The sequence below is a fragment of the Takifugu rubripes genome, chromosome 10 (genome assembly GCF_901000725.2).
Source record: "Takifugu rubripes chromosome 10, fTakRub1.2, whole genome shotgun sequence".
Taxonomy (NCBI): Eukaryota; Metazoa; Chordata; class Actinopteri; order Tetraodontiformes; family Tetraodontidae; genus Takifugu; species Takifugu rubripes.
This window is the reverse complement of record NC_042294.1, coordinates 8,734,507-8,753,675: the sequence shown is the minus strand read 5'-3', so window position 1 is coordinate 8,753,675 and position 19,169 is coordinate 8,734,507. Positions and strand designations below refer to the sequence as shown.

At 45.1% G+C, this 19,169-nt stretch overlaps 3 protein-coding genes and 1 long non-coding RNA gene across 4 annotated transcripts; 3 read left to right on the top strand and 1 right to left on the bottom strand.

Moving 5' to 3' along the window:
* The first annotated feature begins 1,076 nt into the window (after positions 1 to 1,076).
* Positions 1,077 to 4,880, top strand: LOC100049620 (intestine mucus lectin). The gene is made up of 3 exons (NM_001098639.3): positions 1,077 to 1,130; positions 4,346 to 4,439; positions 4,531 to 4,880. Exons 2-3 carry the CDS (start codon positions 4,350 to 4,352, stop codon positions 4,789 to 4,791), a joined length of 351 nt encoding a protein of 116 aa, NP_001092109.2. The 5' UTR covers positions 1,077 to 1,130; positions 4,346 to 4,349; the 3' UTR covers positions 4,792 to 4,880.
* A 6,505-nt stretch (positions 4,881 to 11,385) lies between these two features.
* On the bottom strand, positions 11,386 to 11,920 carry LOC115251307 (uncharacterized). Its single transcript, XR_003889876.1, has 2 exons — positions 11,803 to 11,920; positions 11,386 to 11,709 (listed from the first exon to the last, which is right to left on the bottom strand). It is a non-coding gene; the product is annotated as an uncharacterized lncRNA (long non-coding RNA).
* Positions 11,921 to 15,433: 3,513 nt separating this feature from the next.
* On the top strand, positions 15,434 to 16,248 carry LOC115251306 (mannose-specific lectin-like). Its single transcript, XM_029843072.1, has 3 exons — positions 15,434 to 15,528; positions 15,714 to 15,807; positions 15,899 to 16,248. The coding sequence occupies exons 2-3, from the start codon at positions 15,718 to 15,720 to the stop codon at positions 16,157 to 16,159; spliced, it is 351 nt and encodes a 116-aa protein (XP_029698932.1). The 5' UTR covers positions 15,434 to 15,528; positions 15,714 to 15,717; the 3' UTR covers positions 16,160 to 16,248.
* A 1,090-nt stretch (positions 16,249 to 17,338) lies between these two features.
* LOC105419951 (mannose-specific lectin-like) lies at positions 17,339 to 18,199 on the top strand. Its single transcript, XM_029843071.1, has 3 exons — positions 17,339 to 17,479; positions 17,665 to 17,758; positions 17,850 to 18,199. Exons 2-3 carry the CDS (start codon positions 17,669 to 17,671, stop codon positions 18,108 to 18,110), a joined length of 351 nt encoding a protein of 116 aa, XP_029698931.1. The 5' UTR covers positions 17,339 to 17,479; positions 17,665 to 17,668; the 3' UTR covers positions 18,111 to 18,199.
* The last annotated feature ends 970 nt before the right edge of the window (positions 18,200 to 19,169 follow it).

The window sequence follows — 19,169 nt, the reverse complement described above, 5'->3', positions numbered from 1 at the left end:
CTGCTGAACTTTCTACTGAAGTGACTTCTTCGGTAGCTGAAACACCCTCACAAGTGCCTTAAATGTCGCTCTACCTGTGCGTTTGAAGTTTTTAAAGCTTTTAAAGTCTGTGAAATGCCCTGAGAGGAAAAAGAACATCTTGATTGAAATGTCACGCTAACAGACGACAGATCTCACAAAACAAGTATGAAGCTTTTGTAGAAATCATCCTGAAATGTTTCTTCTGAAAGTCTGATTTTCTTGTTTTGAGGCAGCATCAGTCTTTAGTGTGATAAATAAATCTGTACAAACACAACACGGCGGGGGGTCGTTGGCTATTGTGACTGTGTGACTGCAGGAGATCTGCTACTCAGCTTATAGTTCACTAAAAACCTGATCCATGTTCACGTAATGTTGGACTGTTGTGATTACAAGAATTAAAAAACTGCACTGGAATTAAGTACAAGCATTGAAAATGAGATCAGAAACGATGCATATTTCAGAGATGATCAAATATTGTTATTTCAGCAGTAAAATCTTTATATCAACTAAATGTACCATGAATGGCCAAAGTAAAATGAACTAGACAATTCCGCATAATTTGTGAGGGTGTGCCTCACGCTGCCTCTGTTGCCTCTTGCCCCCCCCACCAAGCCAATTGCGTGCATGTTGTGCAGCCTCAGCACCTGCACAATGCTTTGGCAGCACCCCCCCCACCTAGATACCGCTTGACACGGTCCAATATTATCGAGGCTGGGCTTGTTAGAACCACAGGACGGTGTTGATGTTGTCCAACAGTGTGAAAGAGTCCTGATGCTGCCCCTTTAAATGTCTCTGGTCACACTGGAGCTCCGGGAGGAGGCTCCTGACCGGTGAGACCGTTGATGAAGATGCCAAAACATGTCAGGCATGCTGCAAATAAGTTACCTACCTGTCTGACAAGAACTAGCAGTTTCTTCATACCGAATGTACTTATACTTTAGTTCGTTAATGCCCTTTAAAACCTGGGCAACATTCCAAACCATTTCTTACCCTCCCCTCATTAACGTGTTCCTCCAGTTTTGGACTATAAAAGAGGTTCTAGCAGCCCTGACTTCACTCATCCTCCTCCTTCTGCTTGCAGTCTGGTTTGGGTGCTACACTAAAGCTACGTGAGTATTTTCCACTTCTCCCATTGTCTTTAACGAGGAAATCTTTGATGCTGATGTGAGTTTGTCTCCTACTGAGCAAGAACCATCGAGGGTTGCAAAATGAAGCTGGACATTGTCCCACATCCCACTTTTCCTGTGAATTTGTAACGCTTTCTGTTGAGCGTGACACAATAATCCTTTTCTGCTGCAGAACCATGTCCGTCACAGTCTTGGAGAATGGCTCTGAGCTCAAGAGGGGAGACTCTGTGTTATCCAAAAACAGGCAGGGAAGCTGGTGCTGGAGAAGGATGGCCAGGAGATTTGGAACTCTGACCGCGATCATGGCATGAAGTGATGCATTTGAAAGCCAAACTCATCATTGGGTGTTTCCAACCCTGTCCTGTAAACTGGGTTCAAATAAAAGAAATGTTTCACCAGTTCACAAATGAGTCTTTGTCTCTGTGAAGTAACTTAAAACTCAGTGAAAACAATGAAAAATACGATTGTTTGCAACAAATGACAACCCAAGCACCTCACGTGACTGTTCAGTTATTGTCATGCCGTTACCCAGGACCACCTAATTAATAGTCACAGTGCGTGCGTGCATGTCAGGCCCTGCAACATCCCCTGCATCTGAAATAAGATTCAGCTCACCCTTCTTTCGCCGCCTGCATATTGAGCAACCACCAACGTTCAGTTAGCAAGGTTTGCTTGAGGGCATCGGGGTTAGTGTTGCTAACATTAATGTTTGCTTGAGGGAAATGAAAGTGCCAGCAGATCACAGGAGAGGTCGCGCTAACAAAACAGACCTGAAAACTGTTACACAACTTCTTCTTGGTATGAAAAGCTCACGGAGACATGAACACTTTTACCAAAGTTAATTATCAAAACATAACAATCTTTTAACATTCATCCCAAGGAGATACTGAGCCAGAGCCTTTGGCTTGTTGCACAAATGTCTGCCAGTGTTCTGCAGCGAAGCCTGACTATAATGTCTGTGACATCATGTCTGTGACATGAAGTGATTGTGCATCATATTTTTTGTGTGTGTTTCTGTGCTCTGTGCCTCTCCTCTCCTCTCCTCTCCTCTCCTCTCCTCTCCTCTCCTCTCCTCTCCTCTCCTCTCCCCCCTCCTTCTCCTTTTCCTCTCCCTCTCCTCTTCTTTCCTCTCCTCTTTCCCCTCCTCCTCCTTCTCCTCTCCTCTACCTCCCCTTCACTCTACTTCTCCTCTCCTTTACCCCTCTCCTCTCCTCTCCTCTCCTCTCCTCTCCTCTCCTCTCCTCTCCTCTCCTACCTATCCTATCCTCTACCTGTCCTCCCCCTTCTCCTCTCTCTTTACCCAGCCGGCCATCAGCAGGAGGGTCCCCCTACATGAGCCTGGTCCTGCTCAAGGTTTCTTCCTGTTAAAGGGGAGTTTTTCCTTGCCACTGTTGCTTGTCTGGGGACAGGCCCTGGGATTCTGGAAAGCGCCTTGAAACAATTTTGATTGTATAAGACGCTATATAAATAAAGATTGATTGATTGATTGATTGATTGATTGATTGATTGATTGATTGATTGATTGATTGACTATAATCAACAAAGGAGGTCACAACTTGAATGTCAGAACTTATTTTGAGTCTTCTCAGCAAATATAGTTGGCAGGAAAACTCTATGTGGCTTTTGTAGTTTGAGCAGACGTTGGAAGGGACTAAAGATGACTTGAATGAACAAGCTTTTTGTTCCTTTGCCTCAATAAGGTCGTCTTTGCACCGTGCAGCAAATAGACTTGCTGTTGCACAAGAAGAAAATCATGTGCAAAAAATGTCATTGCTCATGTTGATAACCTTCATTAGAGGGTGGAGGGTGTGTGCAGAAGGGGCCATGGGAACTGGTATTTGGAAACGGTACCAACATGCACTTGATGTGGTTAACATTTATGCATGCAAGAAGACGCCTTGCATGTCGTTGGATGTCGTTATTTTCCAAGAGTGAGCGCCCACGGCGGTGATGTGCAGGAATCAGCACTTCTCTAGTTCTCAGTCAGAAACGAAGAGCAGGTCAACGGGGTACAAAGAACAGGGAGGAATTACAAATGTAGCTACCATAAAAGGATGGGGGGGTATTTTTCCTCGTAGTCAGCTGGAAACAGTTAAAACCTCTGTGGCTAAAACAACCCCCCGCCCCCCCCACTGCATTCCTAACCCCCCCATCCATCCCATTCTATACTGCTCACAAAAAGTAAAGGAGCACTTTAAAGAAACACGTTAGATACATCAGATCTCAATATGAAGTTGGATATCTATACAAATAACGACAGGGCAGTGTCTTAGGAACAAAAGGATGCCAAGTCTTTTAATGGAAATAAAGGTTTTCAGCCTACAGAGGGCTCAATTGTGTAGACACCATAAAATCAGAGTGAAATGAAGATGTGGCAGGCTAGTCCATTTTTTCCAAAACTTAATTTCTGCAACTCAAAATGCTTTTCAGTATCTTGTGTGGCCCCCACGAGCTTGTATGCATGCTTGACAACGTCGCGGCATGCTCCTAATGAGACGACGGATGGTGTCTTGTGGCATTTCCTCCCAGATCTGTGTAAGGGCATCCCTGAGCTGTTGTACAGTCTAAGGAGCAACCTGGCGGCGCCTAATGGACCGAAACATAATGTCCCAGAGATGTTCTATTGGGTTTAAGTCAGGGGATCGTGAAGGCCATTCAATTGTTTCAATTCCTTCATCCTCCAGATACTGCCTGCATACTCTTGCCACGTGAGGCTGGGCATTGTCGTGCATTATGAGGAAACCAGGACCTACTGCACCAGCGTAGGGTCTGACAATGGGTTCAAGGATTTCATCTCGATACCTTATGGCAGTCAGAGCACCATTTCCTAGGCAATAGAGGTCTGTGCGTCCCTCCATGGATATGCCTCCCCAGACCATCATTGACCCACCACCAAACCTGTCATGTTGAACGACGTTGCAGGCAGCATAACGTTCTCCTTGTCTTCTCCAGACTCTTTCACGTCTATCACAGGTGCTCAGGGTGAACCTGCTCTCGTCTGTGAAAAGTACAGGGCATTATCCTCACTTGCTGCTTCTTTTGCACTTCTGGTTAGATGCTAAACTGCATTTTGTTGCTCTGTACCTGTACATGTGCAATAACAATAAAGTTGAATCTAATCTAATCTAATCCCACTTTTCCTGGGAATTTGTAACGCTTTCTGTTGAGCGTGACACAATAATCCTTTTGTGCTGCAGAACCATGTCCGTCACAGTCTTGGAGAATGGCTCTGAGCTCAAGAGGGGAGACTCTGTGTTATCCAAAAACAGCCAGTGGATTGCTCTCTTTCAGGTGAATCACTAACACCTCTGTCAAAGACACCAATAAATGCTACTTACAAAATAAAGTGACACGAGATGACACATTTTCCTTCTGCCTGCAGCAAGACGGTAACTTTGTCGTCTACCGCACTGAGCCCGTGTGGGCTTCAGACACTTTCGGCATGGATCCAACCCGCCTGTGCATGCAAGAAGACTGCAACCTGGTCATGTACAATGATGAGGACAAGCCCCGCTGGCACACAAACACCTCCAAAGGCGGCCGCAACACCTGTGTCCTTTCACTGACTGACGAAGGGAAGCTGGTGCTGAAGAAGGATTGCCAGCAGCTCTGGAACTCCGATCGCGATCATGGCATGAAGTGACGCATTTGAAAGCCAAACTCTTATCACTGGGCGTTTCCAACCCTGTCCTGTAAACTGGGTTCAAATAAAAGAAATGTTTCACCAGTTCACAAATGAGTCTTTGTCTCTGTGAAGTAACTTAAAACTCAGTGAAAACAATGAAAAATACGATTGTTTGCAACAAATGACAACCCAAGCACCACACGTGAATGTTCAGTCATTTTCATGCCGTTACCCAGGACCACCTAAACACAGTGCGGATAAAACCATGAATCTGTCATGGTTGTCCAAGAGTGAGCGCCCACGGCGGTGATGTGCAGGAATCAGCACTTCTCTAGTTCTCAGTCAGAAACGAAGAGCAGGTCAACCGGGTAGAAAGAACAGGGTGGAATTACAAATGTAGCTACCATAAAAGGATGGGGGGGTATTTTTCCTCGTAGTCAGCTGTAAACAGTTAAAACCTCTGTGGCTAAAACAACATCCCCACACTGCAGTCCTACCCCCCCCCCCCCCCCATCCATCCCATTCTAGTTTATTAATTAATGTAGCATTAATTAATGTCGCAGACAGTGGCAGCTCAGGCTGTTGGGAGCTGGGCTGAGAAACGTCGGGTTCTTGGTTCAAGCCTCAGTGTGGACAAAACATCAAACTTGTTCTGGTAGGAGGGGAAGATGACAGAACGCCTGCCGAGGTACCCTTGAGCAAGGTACCAGACCCACCAATGCTCACATAAGGCGCTGTGATGAACTGGCATCACCCATATGTGTGCCCTCCCCATGGCCCCCAAAAGGGATAAAGCAGTGAAGGAGACAAGATATTTAAAACTGCGTTAAAGGCAGGCTTTTTTATAAATCAACAACTTTCATATCAGTTTCAACTGAATCAGTCAATGTTTCATTTCGTTTCGTTTTGTTTCGTTTTCTGCCGCTTATCCGGATCCGGGTCGCGGGGGCAGCAGCTTCAGGAGGGATGCCCAGACAGCCCTCTCCCCGGCCACTTCCATCAGCTCTTCCGGGGGAACCCCCAGCCGCTCCCAAGCCAGGCGAGAGATGTAATCTCTCCACCTAGTCCTGGGCCGGCCATGTGAGAAGAATTATTGTTATTGTTGTTATTAGTATCTTTAAATGCTATTGTATGTAGACTTTGAGTGTTTGAGGAATGTTGATAGGAAAAGAAGAACATGAGAGTGTCGTAAAAGTGCTGAAGCTGCTTACAATCAAGCTCAGCAACCAGATGTATCCTGTTGGTCAGGATTAGAGAAGTTTGTAAAGATGTCAGAAGACAATGAGTTACGAGATCCTGTTTAGACACCTATTCTGTTTGCACCAATAAAAGAGGTGAGCGAGCAGCAGACGAACGGAGTTGACAGAGGAAGCTTGAACTGCTGCTTGGCTCCCCCTTGCAAGGGACTCTTGTTGTTTGCGTGGTTACTCTGAGTCTAGTGAACGAACAGCGCGGGTGATCAAAACTTCATCCTCACAAAATTTGGTCCTTCGAGCCGGATCCCAAGACCTGGAGAGGAGCGCCGTGGGACGACCGAACGCCGAAGTCTGTGCACAGCCGGAGTCAAAAGACGTCCGAATCGAAAGACCTTTCATCACGAGTTGACGGAAGGCCGGTCTTCGTCCCTCCCAGGGCGACCATCTCCAGTGACGGGAAGAAGGCACCAAAACAACTCAGAGAGAAACCATAGAGACAACGGAGTGAGTATAAGACACGAAAAGCGCTACACAGAAAATACCGCGGTATTACCTGCCTGGTCATCAGGAGAGAAGCAGAGGCAAGATACACCTTAAAAAAAAGGGGTTATAAGGCCACGGCGGAGGGACTGAACTAGATATCCTGTAGGGATTGAGGGTTGTTCAGTCGGGAGATCAGGCGTCTCCATTCAAATACATAAAAACTGATAAATAAAGTGCAAACATGGGCAACCAACATTCCATAAAAGGTGCTGAATTCGAAATCCCAGCATCATGTAAACACATGGAAGACATATATCCAGGTTCATGCTCATATGTTCAGCTGTGGATGACTAAGTTCGATTGGGATGGTAACTTAGACAGGCCAGGCAATATTATAAAATCAAAAGAAGATTTAATAGAATATGGCAAGAAATGGGGCACTGTTAGAGGAGATTGGGTCCCAGTGGATCCAGCCACTCAACAACCATGGCAGCCTGGCAGCCAAGAACTAAATGACAGACTTGACAGACTGTACGAGCGCATGCGAACTACTTTTACCAGACGAGCTGACTACAGCGCCATTACGGCCACAAGACAAAAGACTGACGAAAGTTTTGAAGACTATAGTATGAGAATGAAAGATGTGTTCCGGAAAAATAGTGGAATTCCGTATGCGGAAGAACCAGAAGGTCCCTACCAACAGCAGTTAAAGCAAGCTATACATGGGGGATCAAAATCAGAGATAAAAACCTGGGTAGAGAGACAGTTAGTTGATTTCAGAACTTTGTTGGATCGCAATACCTCCTGTATGTAGCTGCCGATCCGCGTGTTCGTTGAATGAAGACTTCGAGAAGTAAAGTACCAATTTCAAAATGTATTTAACAATAGAATCAATTCCAGATACAAATATTACAGAGCTCCGGGCCAGTTCATAACCCTAGCAACAACAGAGTCAATTGTCAGGGCATGAAGTCTGACAACCTAACTATCCCTTGGCCCAGTCCTTTATAGTCACACACATGCAAATTCACAATGTCCATGCAATCCAATCCAGTTCCTCTGCTGGGATGACCTCGTCCTCTTCTTCCAGCCTCCTTTGGTGTTGATACAGTCCTTCTTTTCCATTGCTTTCCCAGGTGGCCAGATCCCATTCTTCATGCAAATGTGATCATCATCAACCCCCCTGATATCCTGTTTACAATGAGTGTTTGACACCCCCTGCCTGACTGGCTCCTGCCTGACTGGCTCCTAAGATAACAGTAGAACAAACAACAATCCTGCAAATGTCTCTGTTCTTTATTTCATTTGCTAATGAGTCTACCTTGCCTAACTTCTAAGAGAAGACAGAAACATATGGTGAAACACATAACAAGATAAAGACAATTCTCAACAACTTGTAACCTAGGCCGCTATGAACAACATGCTATGCATGCTGAAAGACAATGCCAAAAAAGTAAGAATCAGTTAACAGGCATGTTTTTCAATGCCAATCCTTTCCCAAGCCAAGGCCGAGGGCGTGGGCGAGGCCGAGGCGGAAGGGGAGGAGGAGGCAATTCCCGTGAAAAAGATCAGTGTCATTATTGTAAAAATTATGGACACTGGGAACGTGATTGTAGAAAGAAACAACGTGACCAGAGATACAATAGAGGACAGCAGCAAGGTTCTAATACACCTCAACAATGACTAGAACTAGAGAAAGATGTCACAAAAATTAAAACAAATCAGGGCACAAAATTTGACCAATTTGAAAAAGATGACCGAGAAGATGTTTTAGACTTAGAAACCATCTTCCTGTTTGCTGAAGGCAAACCAGAAATACAACTGACAGTGTTAGGCAATTCTTTAACATTCTTAGTAGACACGGGCGCAGGTAAATCAGTAATTAGAGATCCAATAGCCCTAAAGCCAACTTCTACACAGATTTTTGTGAGATCAGCAAATGGTCTCGTAACTAAAGAAAGAATGTCAGTTCCTGTAGATGTTTGTGACCCTGTGAGTGGAATCACACTTAAAGCTCCTTTTGTGATCTCCACCACATGTCCCGTAAATCTATTAGGAAGAGATCTTATCTCTCAGCTTCACTTGATGATTCGTACCACAGCCGAAGGAATGTGGTCTGTAGATAGAATGGTTAATCTGTGGGTAAGGGAAGGAGGGACGTGCAGTAAATACTGGTCACTCAACATTCCTGAAAAACAGCCCCCTCCATTCTCTGACCCAATCAGTATGTTATATGGTAAAGCTCTGTCATACTTACAGCCCGAAGCCCAGCTCCACAATCAAGCTGACCTGCATGTAACCATGCACGTGGAGCGCACTGGTGGATTCTGTAAATCAGACTCACACGGCACATCAAGCTATGCAGAGCAGTTTACTAAACTTAAAGATCCACAAATGATTGTAATTATGCATTTATATGTGTGTGGTCAGACAGCTGTCTGCACGGCAGGAAGCCTTTCCGTCGAAGCAGCAGCGCTATTCAAAGTGTCAGGTTCTGTACCACATGTTTCTATTGCTAAACCGCTTAAGAAAAGATGGCAAGACTTGGGATGTGACGTAAAACACTGGAGCCCTATAGGCCTAAGGGTGAGGTTGATTTTAATGATCAGTTCCAGGTGTGGCGTATTCCCCTTAAAACATGGTTGCTGACACATCCAGCAACGCATCTCACAGACCAGAGTTCATGAGAAGAAAACATCTTCCTCACGCAGGAGGAAGAGGAGAAGCTGAAAGAGCTTCCCCCTGAATTATGGTCGGAAGGACCTGCAGATGTAGGTCTTATAAAAGGAGCAGAACCTATAAAAATAATCCCTAAATCAGATTATAGACCATTTCAGAGACAATATCCCCTTAAGACTGATGCACAGGAGGGTATTGTTCCGATATTTAACTCACTGCTTAAAGCAGGAGTCATCAGAGAGTGTCCTGAGTCTCCTGTAAATACACCCCTATTTCCAGTAAGGAAGGCATCACCATCTACCGGCTGGCGGATGGTGCAAGACCTGCAAGCTGTGAACGCTGCAGTGGTCCCTAGGTCTCCTTTAGTCGCAGATCCATACACTCTGCTAAATTACTTAAACCCTGAACATCAGTGGTACACGGTGATCGATGTATCCAATGCATTTTTCTCTGTACCAGTACATCCAGACAGCCAGTTTTGGTTTGCATTTACGTTTCAAGGACGGAGGTACACCTGGACAAGGTTACCTCAGGGCTACTGTGAGAGTCCCACAATCTTCTCTCAGGTAATGATGTCATCATTAGCTAAGTTTAAACCTCCTGTGGAAGTCAAATCCTCGTCTACGTGGATGACATCCTCATGGCGTCAAAAACAGAGGGAGATTGTTGGTCAGACACGCTAGCATTGCTACACTGGCTAGCCTCACAAGGCCATAAATTAAGCAAAAGCAAACTGCAACTGGTGAAGCAGGAAGTGGTTTGGTCCAAAACCAAAAACAAAGAAGCAGATGATGTCATTCTTAGGACTAGTGAATTTTTGCAGATCATGGATCTTAGATTATGCAAAAATAACTGCCCCTTTACAAGCATTGATGTATGATAATCCCTTAGCAATGAATGATGTGTTAACATGGACTTCCGAAACTGAAGAAGCATTTATGTACATAAAACAGGCCCTTGTAAGTGCTGGAGTGTTAAAGCTGCCAGACTATCAGAAGCCTTTTGAGCAGGTTGTGGATTGCAAGGGTGACTTTATGACTTCAGTTTTATTGCAGAAGCACGGAGATAAGAGGCAGCCAGTGGCCTACTTCTCCCACAAGCTAGATCCCGTAGCTTGTGCACTGCGTTAAAGCAGTTGTGGCAGCGTCTGAGGCAGTAAAAGCCTCCGCAGGAGTGGTGCTATATCATGAGCTAACTTTGCTAGTTCCACATGCAGTGTCAATACTGCTGCTACAAAGTAAGATAGCGTTCCTGTCGCCCGCACGTCATCTTTCCTGTATGGCAGTGTTGCTGTCTCAGCCGAATCTGACGATTCGTCGCTGCACGACCTTAAACCCAGCGACGCTGCTACCCACCGCAGAAGAGGGACACCAGCACAACTGCCTGGATGAGTTCTCCATTACGGTCCTGCCGCGACCAGATCTTAGTGATGTCGCGTTGACTACAGGACAGACACTCTTTGTGGATGGATCATCGAGAAAGGATGACTGTGGACGTACTAGAACTGCCTATGCAGTAGTTACAGCAACCGAGGTGGTGGAGGCGAAACCACTTCCTCTTCCTATTCTGCTCAAGCTGCAGAACTCGTCGCACTCACACGTGCCTGTGAACTAAGCAAAGGACAAGATGTTACCATTTATACAGATTCAGTAGAGATATATATATATATATATACTGTATATGGCTGGAAAAAGCATGTGGCCTGCAGGTGATTCAGTTCGTCACATCGCAGTCAGGTGTAGGTTGACAACAGAGGATTTTCTTTTCTTAGAATTAGACTGTTGGACCTTCAGGGTGTTAAAATGATAGCGTATTTGTTGCTTAGCTCCACTTTTATTTTTATTTATTTATTTATTTTATGTGTTGTGTCTCATGTCTGCCCACTTATGCAGCGTCTGCTCGGTCAGAGGCCGTTTCGGGCGTAACAAGATGCAGAATCGCAATCAGAGCAACCGATTTTAGACGCTTAGACGTTTTGAAATCACAAACGAGGAAGAACAGGCGACCGGAAGCGGAAGTCCAGTTCTTCTACGTCTACGACATCAGTCCGAATTTTACTACGAAACTAACACTTCACTGCCCTCTCGTGGCAAAGATGGCAATTGTTCCTATGAATTATTGAACACCCGTATCTACCCTCTAGTGGCAACACTAAGACATTACAATCACTCAAAACAACTCTGCGACGCGCCGTGTTTTAGGGAATTTAACGCAACATTTTTGAAGGTTGATCAGAGGAATAAAGAATAGTATATACGGACATTACTTTAATAATGACGTTTAACTGAACATTTTACCGTTTCGACAAAACAATAACTGAAAACGCGTTTATTTAAAAGTCATTTAAACTACGGTACTATAACATCACAAGAAGCCAAATGATTTTATTGTCTTTTAGAAAAGAAATGATGGCTGGGGGGCAGCGATTCGTAGTCCTGTGCAGAAAGTGAGCTGCTTTGGCATCATGCAGTGAGTTGCTCCACGTGTTGCTTCAGCCGACTTTCACAGCCAAAAGTGTTGGAGCTCCGCTGTTGTAGCTCATTTTTCTGCAATGTTCTGTCCTACTGCTCCTCATGTCCTGCGATGGGACAGTAAACAGGATGGGATGGGGGGGGGCATAAGTGGATTTGTGTCGTTACATTCACATTGTAAACAAAGATCTAACAAATACCGGTGTGAGTCTTGGTTTTTGGATGTAGTGCACATATGGCTTTGGGTTGGCCTCCATCACATTGTTCGCTGTTTTGTAGCAGATCGTGCAGTCCATCAGCGGCTGTCAAGTCATAAACACACAAACAAGTATGAAATGTGCCCTTTGTATTTGTAAATGCCAGTCGAGCTCCACGGTGCTGGGCAGTGAGCACAGGGCCCACTACAGGACGTCGGGCCCTCAGGCCACCTTCATGAAGTCTGTTCCTGATTGTTTGGGTAGAGTCATTCACACCAGTGGCCCTCTGGAGGTCATTCTGTAGGGCACGAGCAGTGCTCAGCCTGTTCCGCCTTGCACAAAGGAGCAGGTATCGGTCCTGCTGAGGGGTTGAGGACCTTCTACGGCCCTGTCCAGCTCTCCGAGAATAACCAGCAGTCTCCTGAAATCTACTCCATGTTCTGGAGATTGTGCTGGGAGACACATTAAACCTTCTTGCTGCAGCACGTGTGGATGTGCCATCCTGGAGAAGTTGGACAACCTGTGCAACTTCTGTAGGGTTAAGGAATCGCCTCATACTGCCAGTAGAGATAATTACGCAAGCCAAAATCAGCACGAGTGGAAAACCAGCCAAAAAAGATCAAGAGGGAGAAACTTGAAATGACCTCCACATGTAAAACCAGTCCTGTTTTGAGGGTTTTCTAATTGTTGCCACTGAAGTGCACCAGTTGTTAATTCCATGAACACCAATACAGCTGAAATTGATTAACGAGGCCCTCAGCTGCTTAACCAACCAGAAAATTATCAGACAGGTTTAATTCAATTCATGCCAGGCCCAATAAAAAAAGTGTTCCTTTCATTTTTGTGAGCAGTGTAGTTTATTAATTAATGTCGCAGACAGTGGCAGCTCAGGCTGTTGGGAGCTGGGCTGAGAAACGGCGGGTTCTTGGTTCAAGCCTCAGTGTGGACAAAACACCAAACTTGTTCTGGTAGGAGGGGAAGATGACAGAACGCCTGCCGAGGTACCCTTGAGCAAGGTACCAGACCCACCAATGCTCACATAAGGCGCTGTGATGAACTGACATCACCCATATGTGTGCCCTCCCCATGGCCCCCAAAAGGGATAAAGAGTGAAGGAGACAAGATATTTAAAATTGCGTTGAAGGCAGGCTTTTTTATAAATCAACCACTTTCATATCAGTTTCAACTGAATCAGTCAATGTTTCATTTCGTTTCGTTTCGTTTCGTTTTCTGCTGCTTATTCGGATCCGGGTCGCGGGGGCAGCAGCTTCAGGAGGGATGCCCAGACAGCCCTCTCCCCGGCCACTTCCATCAGCTCTTCCGGGGGAACCCCCAGCCGTTCCCAAGCCAGGCGAGAGATGGGAACGAGTCCAACTTACAACCGGCTATCCGGACCAAGCTCCTGCTCCTTTGGTACAGGGACTGGATGGTCCTTATCAAGGGACCTTCCACCCCATACTCCCGGAGCACCCCCCACAGGATGCTCCTGGGGACCCGGTCATAAGCTTTTTCACAAAACACATGTGGACTGGTTGGGCAAACTCCCAACTCCCCTCAAGCAAATGAAAACCCCAAACAGCAGTGGAGCAGCAAATCAGTACAGCTATTAATCACTCGGATGCAACTTATAATAGCTCATGGATTTACTCTATTAAATGGTGGGAAACGAGACCTGACACCTGTGCAGAGTTGGAGTGATCCATTTACAATATAGGGGTGATTTGGAGCTCTCAATGTCAGCCCAAACAAGGGAATTATGCCAAAGTGACAGCATATCCTGCATAAAACTGCAAATTTTCATCCGACACATCGTACCAAGATTGTTGATTTTAATATCAGTCCTTAAATTGAGCTCTGTAGCGCCCCCTCGTGGTCAGTACCGTAAACAGAGGTCTGACCATATTGAATACGCTGCCTGTTGCAGACCAAGCAGTTGCACTTTCTGAGAATCCCACATAATAGAGTCTAGGAGTGAAGATACTTAGCAATGCAAAGCCAAACACAAGACTGTTTCATCCCTTTTTACTCAAATGCAATTGACCACCAGCTATGCTGTTAATTATGGCTGTTTTCTTAAAGAAAAAAAGAGATGATGGAGGACTTGATTATCAGCTCAAAATCGAATAATCCATCATTCGTCTTCAGATATTGTTCCTGAAAGTCCAATTCTGTTGTTGGTATGCAGTGTCAGTCTTCAGGGACAGAACGACTCTACATCTTAAAGATCAGACAATAGACACAGAAACAATAGTTATTGTGAGCGATTACTGAATTGAAACGACAGATATGCTTTTTAAAAATCTAATTCTTGGTTAATTTAAAAAAAAAAAAAAAAGGTTGGGAGTGCTCGAAGCGGCGCGCTGTCCAGCAGATGGCGCCATGGATGACCATTTTTTTCCTCCGCGCCAACAGGTCTTGATCTGGTCAACGTTCCAAAACATTTCTGGCCCCTCCCTTCTGTCTTATGCGCCTCCCGTCATTAACATAAACCCCTCCCTTCTCTCGGCACCTCCACTTTTGGACTATAAAAAGAGTTTTAGAACTCCTGACTGCACTCCCTTTCGTCTGCTTGCAGTCCGTTTTGGCCGCTACACTCAAGCTTGTGAGTATTTTCTACTTGTTCCACCATCGTTGCACATGACCATGAAAGGACTGATGCTGGTGGTTGAGGGTTGAACAAATGAAGCTGAATTCATCCTGATTCTTGAGTATAATGCAATAACCTCTTGTCTTGCAGAACCATGTCCAAAGATGTCTTGGAGGGAGGTTCTGAGCTCCATCGGGGAGACTATCTGATGGCGAAGAACGCAGAGTGGAAGGCTGTCTTTCAGGTAAATTTCAGGTGCAACACCTCCATCCAATAGATACTTACAAAATCAAGTTACACAAACAAAGTTTCTTTCTGCCTGCAGCATGATGCTAACTTTGTCATCTATGGCTGGAAGCCCGTGTGGGCTTCAGACACTTACGGCACGGATCAAACCCGCCTGTGCATGCAAGAAGACTGCAACCTGGTCATGTACAATGATGAGGACAAGCCCCCCGGCACACAAACACCTCCAAAGGCAGCTGCACCTTCTGAGAATCCCACATAATAGAGTCCAGGATTGAAGATACTTAGCAATGCAAAGCCAAACACAAGACTGTTTCATCCCTTTTTAACTCAAATGCAATTGCCCACCAGCTATGCTGTTAATTATGGCTGTTTTCTTAAAGAAAAAAAGAGATGATGGAGGACTTGATTATCAGCTCAAAATCGAATAATCCATCATTCGTCTTCAGATATTGTTCCTGAAAGTCCAATTCTGTTGTTGGTATGCAGTGTCAGTCTTCTTCAGGGACAGAACGACTCTACATCTTAAAGATCAGACAATAGACACAGAAACAATAGTTATTGTGAGCGATTACTGAATTGAAACGATAGGTATGCTTTTTAATAATCTAATTATTGGTTAATTTAAAAAAACAAAAAACAGGTTGGGAGTGCTCGAAGCGGCGCGCTGTCCAGCAGATGGCGCCATGGATGACCATTTTTTTCCTCCGCGCCAACAGGTCTTCATCTGGTCAACGTTCCAAAATATTTCTGGCCCCTCCCTCCTGTCTCGTGCGCCTCCCCTCATTAACATAAACCCCTCCCTCTCTCGGTATAAAAGAGGTTCGAGCAGCCCTGACGTCACTCATCCTCCTCCTTCTGCTTGCAGTCTGGTTTGGGTGCTACACTAAAGCTATGTGAGTATTTTCCACTTCTCCCATTGTCTTTAACGAGGAAATCTTTGATGCTGATGTGAGTTTGTCTCCTACTGAGCAAGAACCATCGAGGGTTGCAAAATGAAGCTGGACATTGTCCCACATCCCACTTTTCCTGGGAATTTGCTTTCTGTTGGGCGTGACACAATAATCCTTTTGTGCTGCAGAACCATGTCCATCAATGTCTTAGAGAAAGGCTCTGAGCTCAAGAGGGGAGACTCTGTGTTATCCAAAAACAGCCAGTGGATTGCTCTCTTTCAGGTGAATCACTAACACCTCTGTCAAAGACACCAATAAATGCTACTTACAAAATAAAGTGACACGAGATGACACAATTTCCTTCTGCCTGCAGCAAGACGGTAACTTTGTCGTCTACCGCACTGAGCCCGTGTGGGCTTCAGACACTTCCAGAATGGATCCAACCCGCCTGTGCATGCAAGGAGACTGCAACCTGGTCATGTACAATGATGAGGACAAGCCCCGCTGGCACACAAACAGCGCCAAAGGCAGCTGCAAGACCTGTGTCCTTTCACTGACCAATGAAGGGAAGCTGGTGCTGAAGAAGGATGGCCAGGAGATTTGGAACTCTGACCGCGATCAGGGCATGAAGTGATGCATTTGAAAGCCAAACTCTCATCACTGGGCGTTTCCAACCCTGTCCTGTAAACTGGGTTCAAATAAAAGAAATGTTTCACCAGTTCACAAATGAGTCTTTGTCTCTGCAACTTAAAACCCAGCTAAAACATAAGAAGTCCCACTCAGATCAAAAATCTCTTTTACAAGAGCGTCCTGGCCGAGGTCACAGCAATGCATCCGTCAAAAACATCATGCGGCTCAGTATTAACGACGCAAAGCCAACCTTTCCAAATATATCTGCGGAATTCTGAATCAAACTAAAGACAATATCGGGAAATACTGCAAATAATATATGGAGCCAACTGACGCACACATCGATGACTGCCGGACAAGAACTCTGGAGTTTTGGGTCCAACATGCACATCACACAGATCTGAACTAAAGGTATGTCATCGCAACATGGTTCGTGAGTATGAGGAGCCACCTGTGTCTCCAAATGAGGCGCCATTACTCTAATACATCACCTGCAAAGTGACAGCATATCCTGCATAAAACTGCAAATTTTCATCCGACACATCGTACCAAGATCGTTGATTTTAATATTAGTCCTTAAGTTGAGCTCTGTAGCGCCCCCTCATGGTCAGTACCGTAAACGGAGGTCTGACCATATTGAATACGCTGCCTGTTGCAGACCAAGCAGCTGCACCTTCTGAGAATCCCACATAATAGAGTCCAGGATTGAAGATACTTAGCAATGCAAAGCCAAACACAAGACTGTTTCATCCCTTTTTAACTCAAATGCAATTGACCACCAGCCATGCTGTTAATTATGGCTGTTTTTTTAAAGAAAAAAAGAGATGATGGAAGACTTGATTATCAGCTCAAAATCGAATAATCCATCATTCGTCTTCAGATATTGTTCCTGAAAGTCCAATTCTGTTGTTGGTATGCAGTGTCAGTCTTCAGGGACAGAACGACTCTACATCTTAAAGATCAGACAATAGACACAGAAACAATAGTTATTGTGAGCGATTACTGAATTGAAACGATAGATATGCTTTTTAAAAATCTAATTATTGGTTAATTTAAAAAAAACAAAAAACAGGATGGGAGTGCTCGAAGCGGCGCGCTGTCCAGCGATGGCGCCATGGATGACCATTTTTTTCCTCCGCGCCAACAGGTCTTCATCTGGTCAACGTTCCAAAACATTTCTGGCCCCTCCCTCCTGTCTCGTGCGCCTCCCCTCATTAACATAAACCCCTCCCTCTCTCGGTATAAAAGAGGTTCGAGCAGCCCTGACGTCACTCATCCTCCTCCTTCTGCTTGCAGTCTAGTTTGGGTGCTACACTAAAGCTATGTGAGTATTTTCCACTTCTCCCATTGTCTTTAACGAGGAAATCTTTGATGCTGATGTGAGTTTGTCTCCTACTGAGCAAGAACCATCGAGGGTTGCAAAATGAAGCTGGACATTGTCCCACATCCCACTTTTCCTGGGAATTTGCTTTCTGTTGGGCGTGACACAATAATCCTTTTGTGCTGCAGAACCATGTCCATCAATGTCTTAGAGAAAGGCTCTGAGCTCAAGAGGGGAGACTCTGTGTTATCCAAAAACAGCCAGTGGATTGCTCTCTTTCAGGTGAATCACTAACACCTCTGTCAAAGACACCAATAAATGCTACTTACAAAATAAAGTGACACGAGATGACACAATTTCCTTCTGCCTGCAGCAAGACGGTAACTTTGTCGTCTACCGCACTGAGCCCGTGTGGGCTTCAGACACTTCCGGCATGGATCCAACCCGCCTGTGCATGCAAGGAGACTGCAACCTGGTCATGTACAATGATGAGGACAAGCCCCGCTGGCACACAAACAGCGCCAAAGGCGGCTGCAAGACCTGTGTCCTTTCACTGACCAATGAAGGGAAGCTGGTGCTGGAGAAGGATGGCCAGGAGATTTGGAACTCTGACCGTGATCAGGGCATGAAGTGATGCATTTGAAAGCCAAACTCTCATCACTGGGCGTTTCCAACCCTGTCCTGTAAACTGGGTTCAAATAAAAGAAATGTTTCACCAGTTCACAAATGAGTCTTTGTCTCTGCAACTTAAAACCCAGCTAAAACATAAGAAGTCCCACTCAGATCAAAAATCTCTTTTACAAGAGCGTCCTGGCCGAGGTCACAGCAATGCATCCGTCAAAAACATCAGGCGGCTCAGTATTAACGACGCAAAGCCAACCTTTCCAAATATATATGCGGAATTCTGAATCAAACTAAAGACAATATCGGGAAATACTGCAAATAATATATGGAGCCAACTGACGCACACATCGATGACTGCCGGACAAGAACTCTGGAGTTTTGGGTCCAACATGCACATCACACAGATCTGAACTAAAGGTATGTCATCGCAACATGGTTCGTGAGTATGAGGAGCCACGTGTGTCTCCAAATGAGGCGCCATTACTCTAATACATCACCTGCAAAGTGACAGCATATCCTGCATAAAACTGCAAATTTTCATCCGACACATCGTACCAAGATCGTTGATTTTAATATTAGTCCTTAAGTTGAGCTCTGTAGAGCCCCCTCGTGGTCAGTACCGTAAACGGAGGTCTGACCATATTGAATACGCTGCCTGTTGCAGACCAAGCAGCTGCACCTTCTGAGAATCCCACATAATAGAGTCCAGGATTGAAGATACTTAGCAATGCAAAGCCAAACACAAGACTGTTTCATCCCTTTTTAACTCAAATGCAATTGACCACCAGCTATGCTGTTAATTATGGCTGTTTTTTTAAAGAAAAAAAGAGATGATGGAAGACTTGATTATCAGCTCAAAATCGAATAATCCATCATTCGTCTTCAGATATTGTTCCTGAAAGTCCAATTCTGTTGTTGGTATGCAGTGTCAGTCTTCAGGGACAGAACGACTCTACATCTTAAAGATCAGACAATAGACACAGAAACAATAGTTATTGTGAGCGATTACTGAATTGAAACGACAGATATGCTTTTTAAAAATCTAATTCTTGGTTAATTTAAAAAAAAA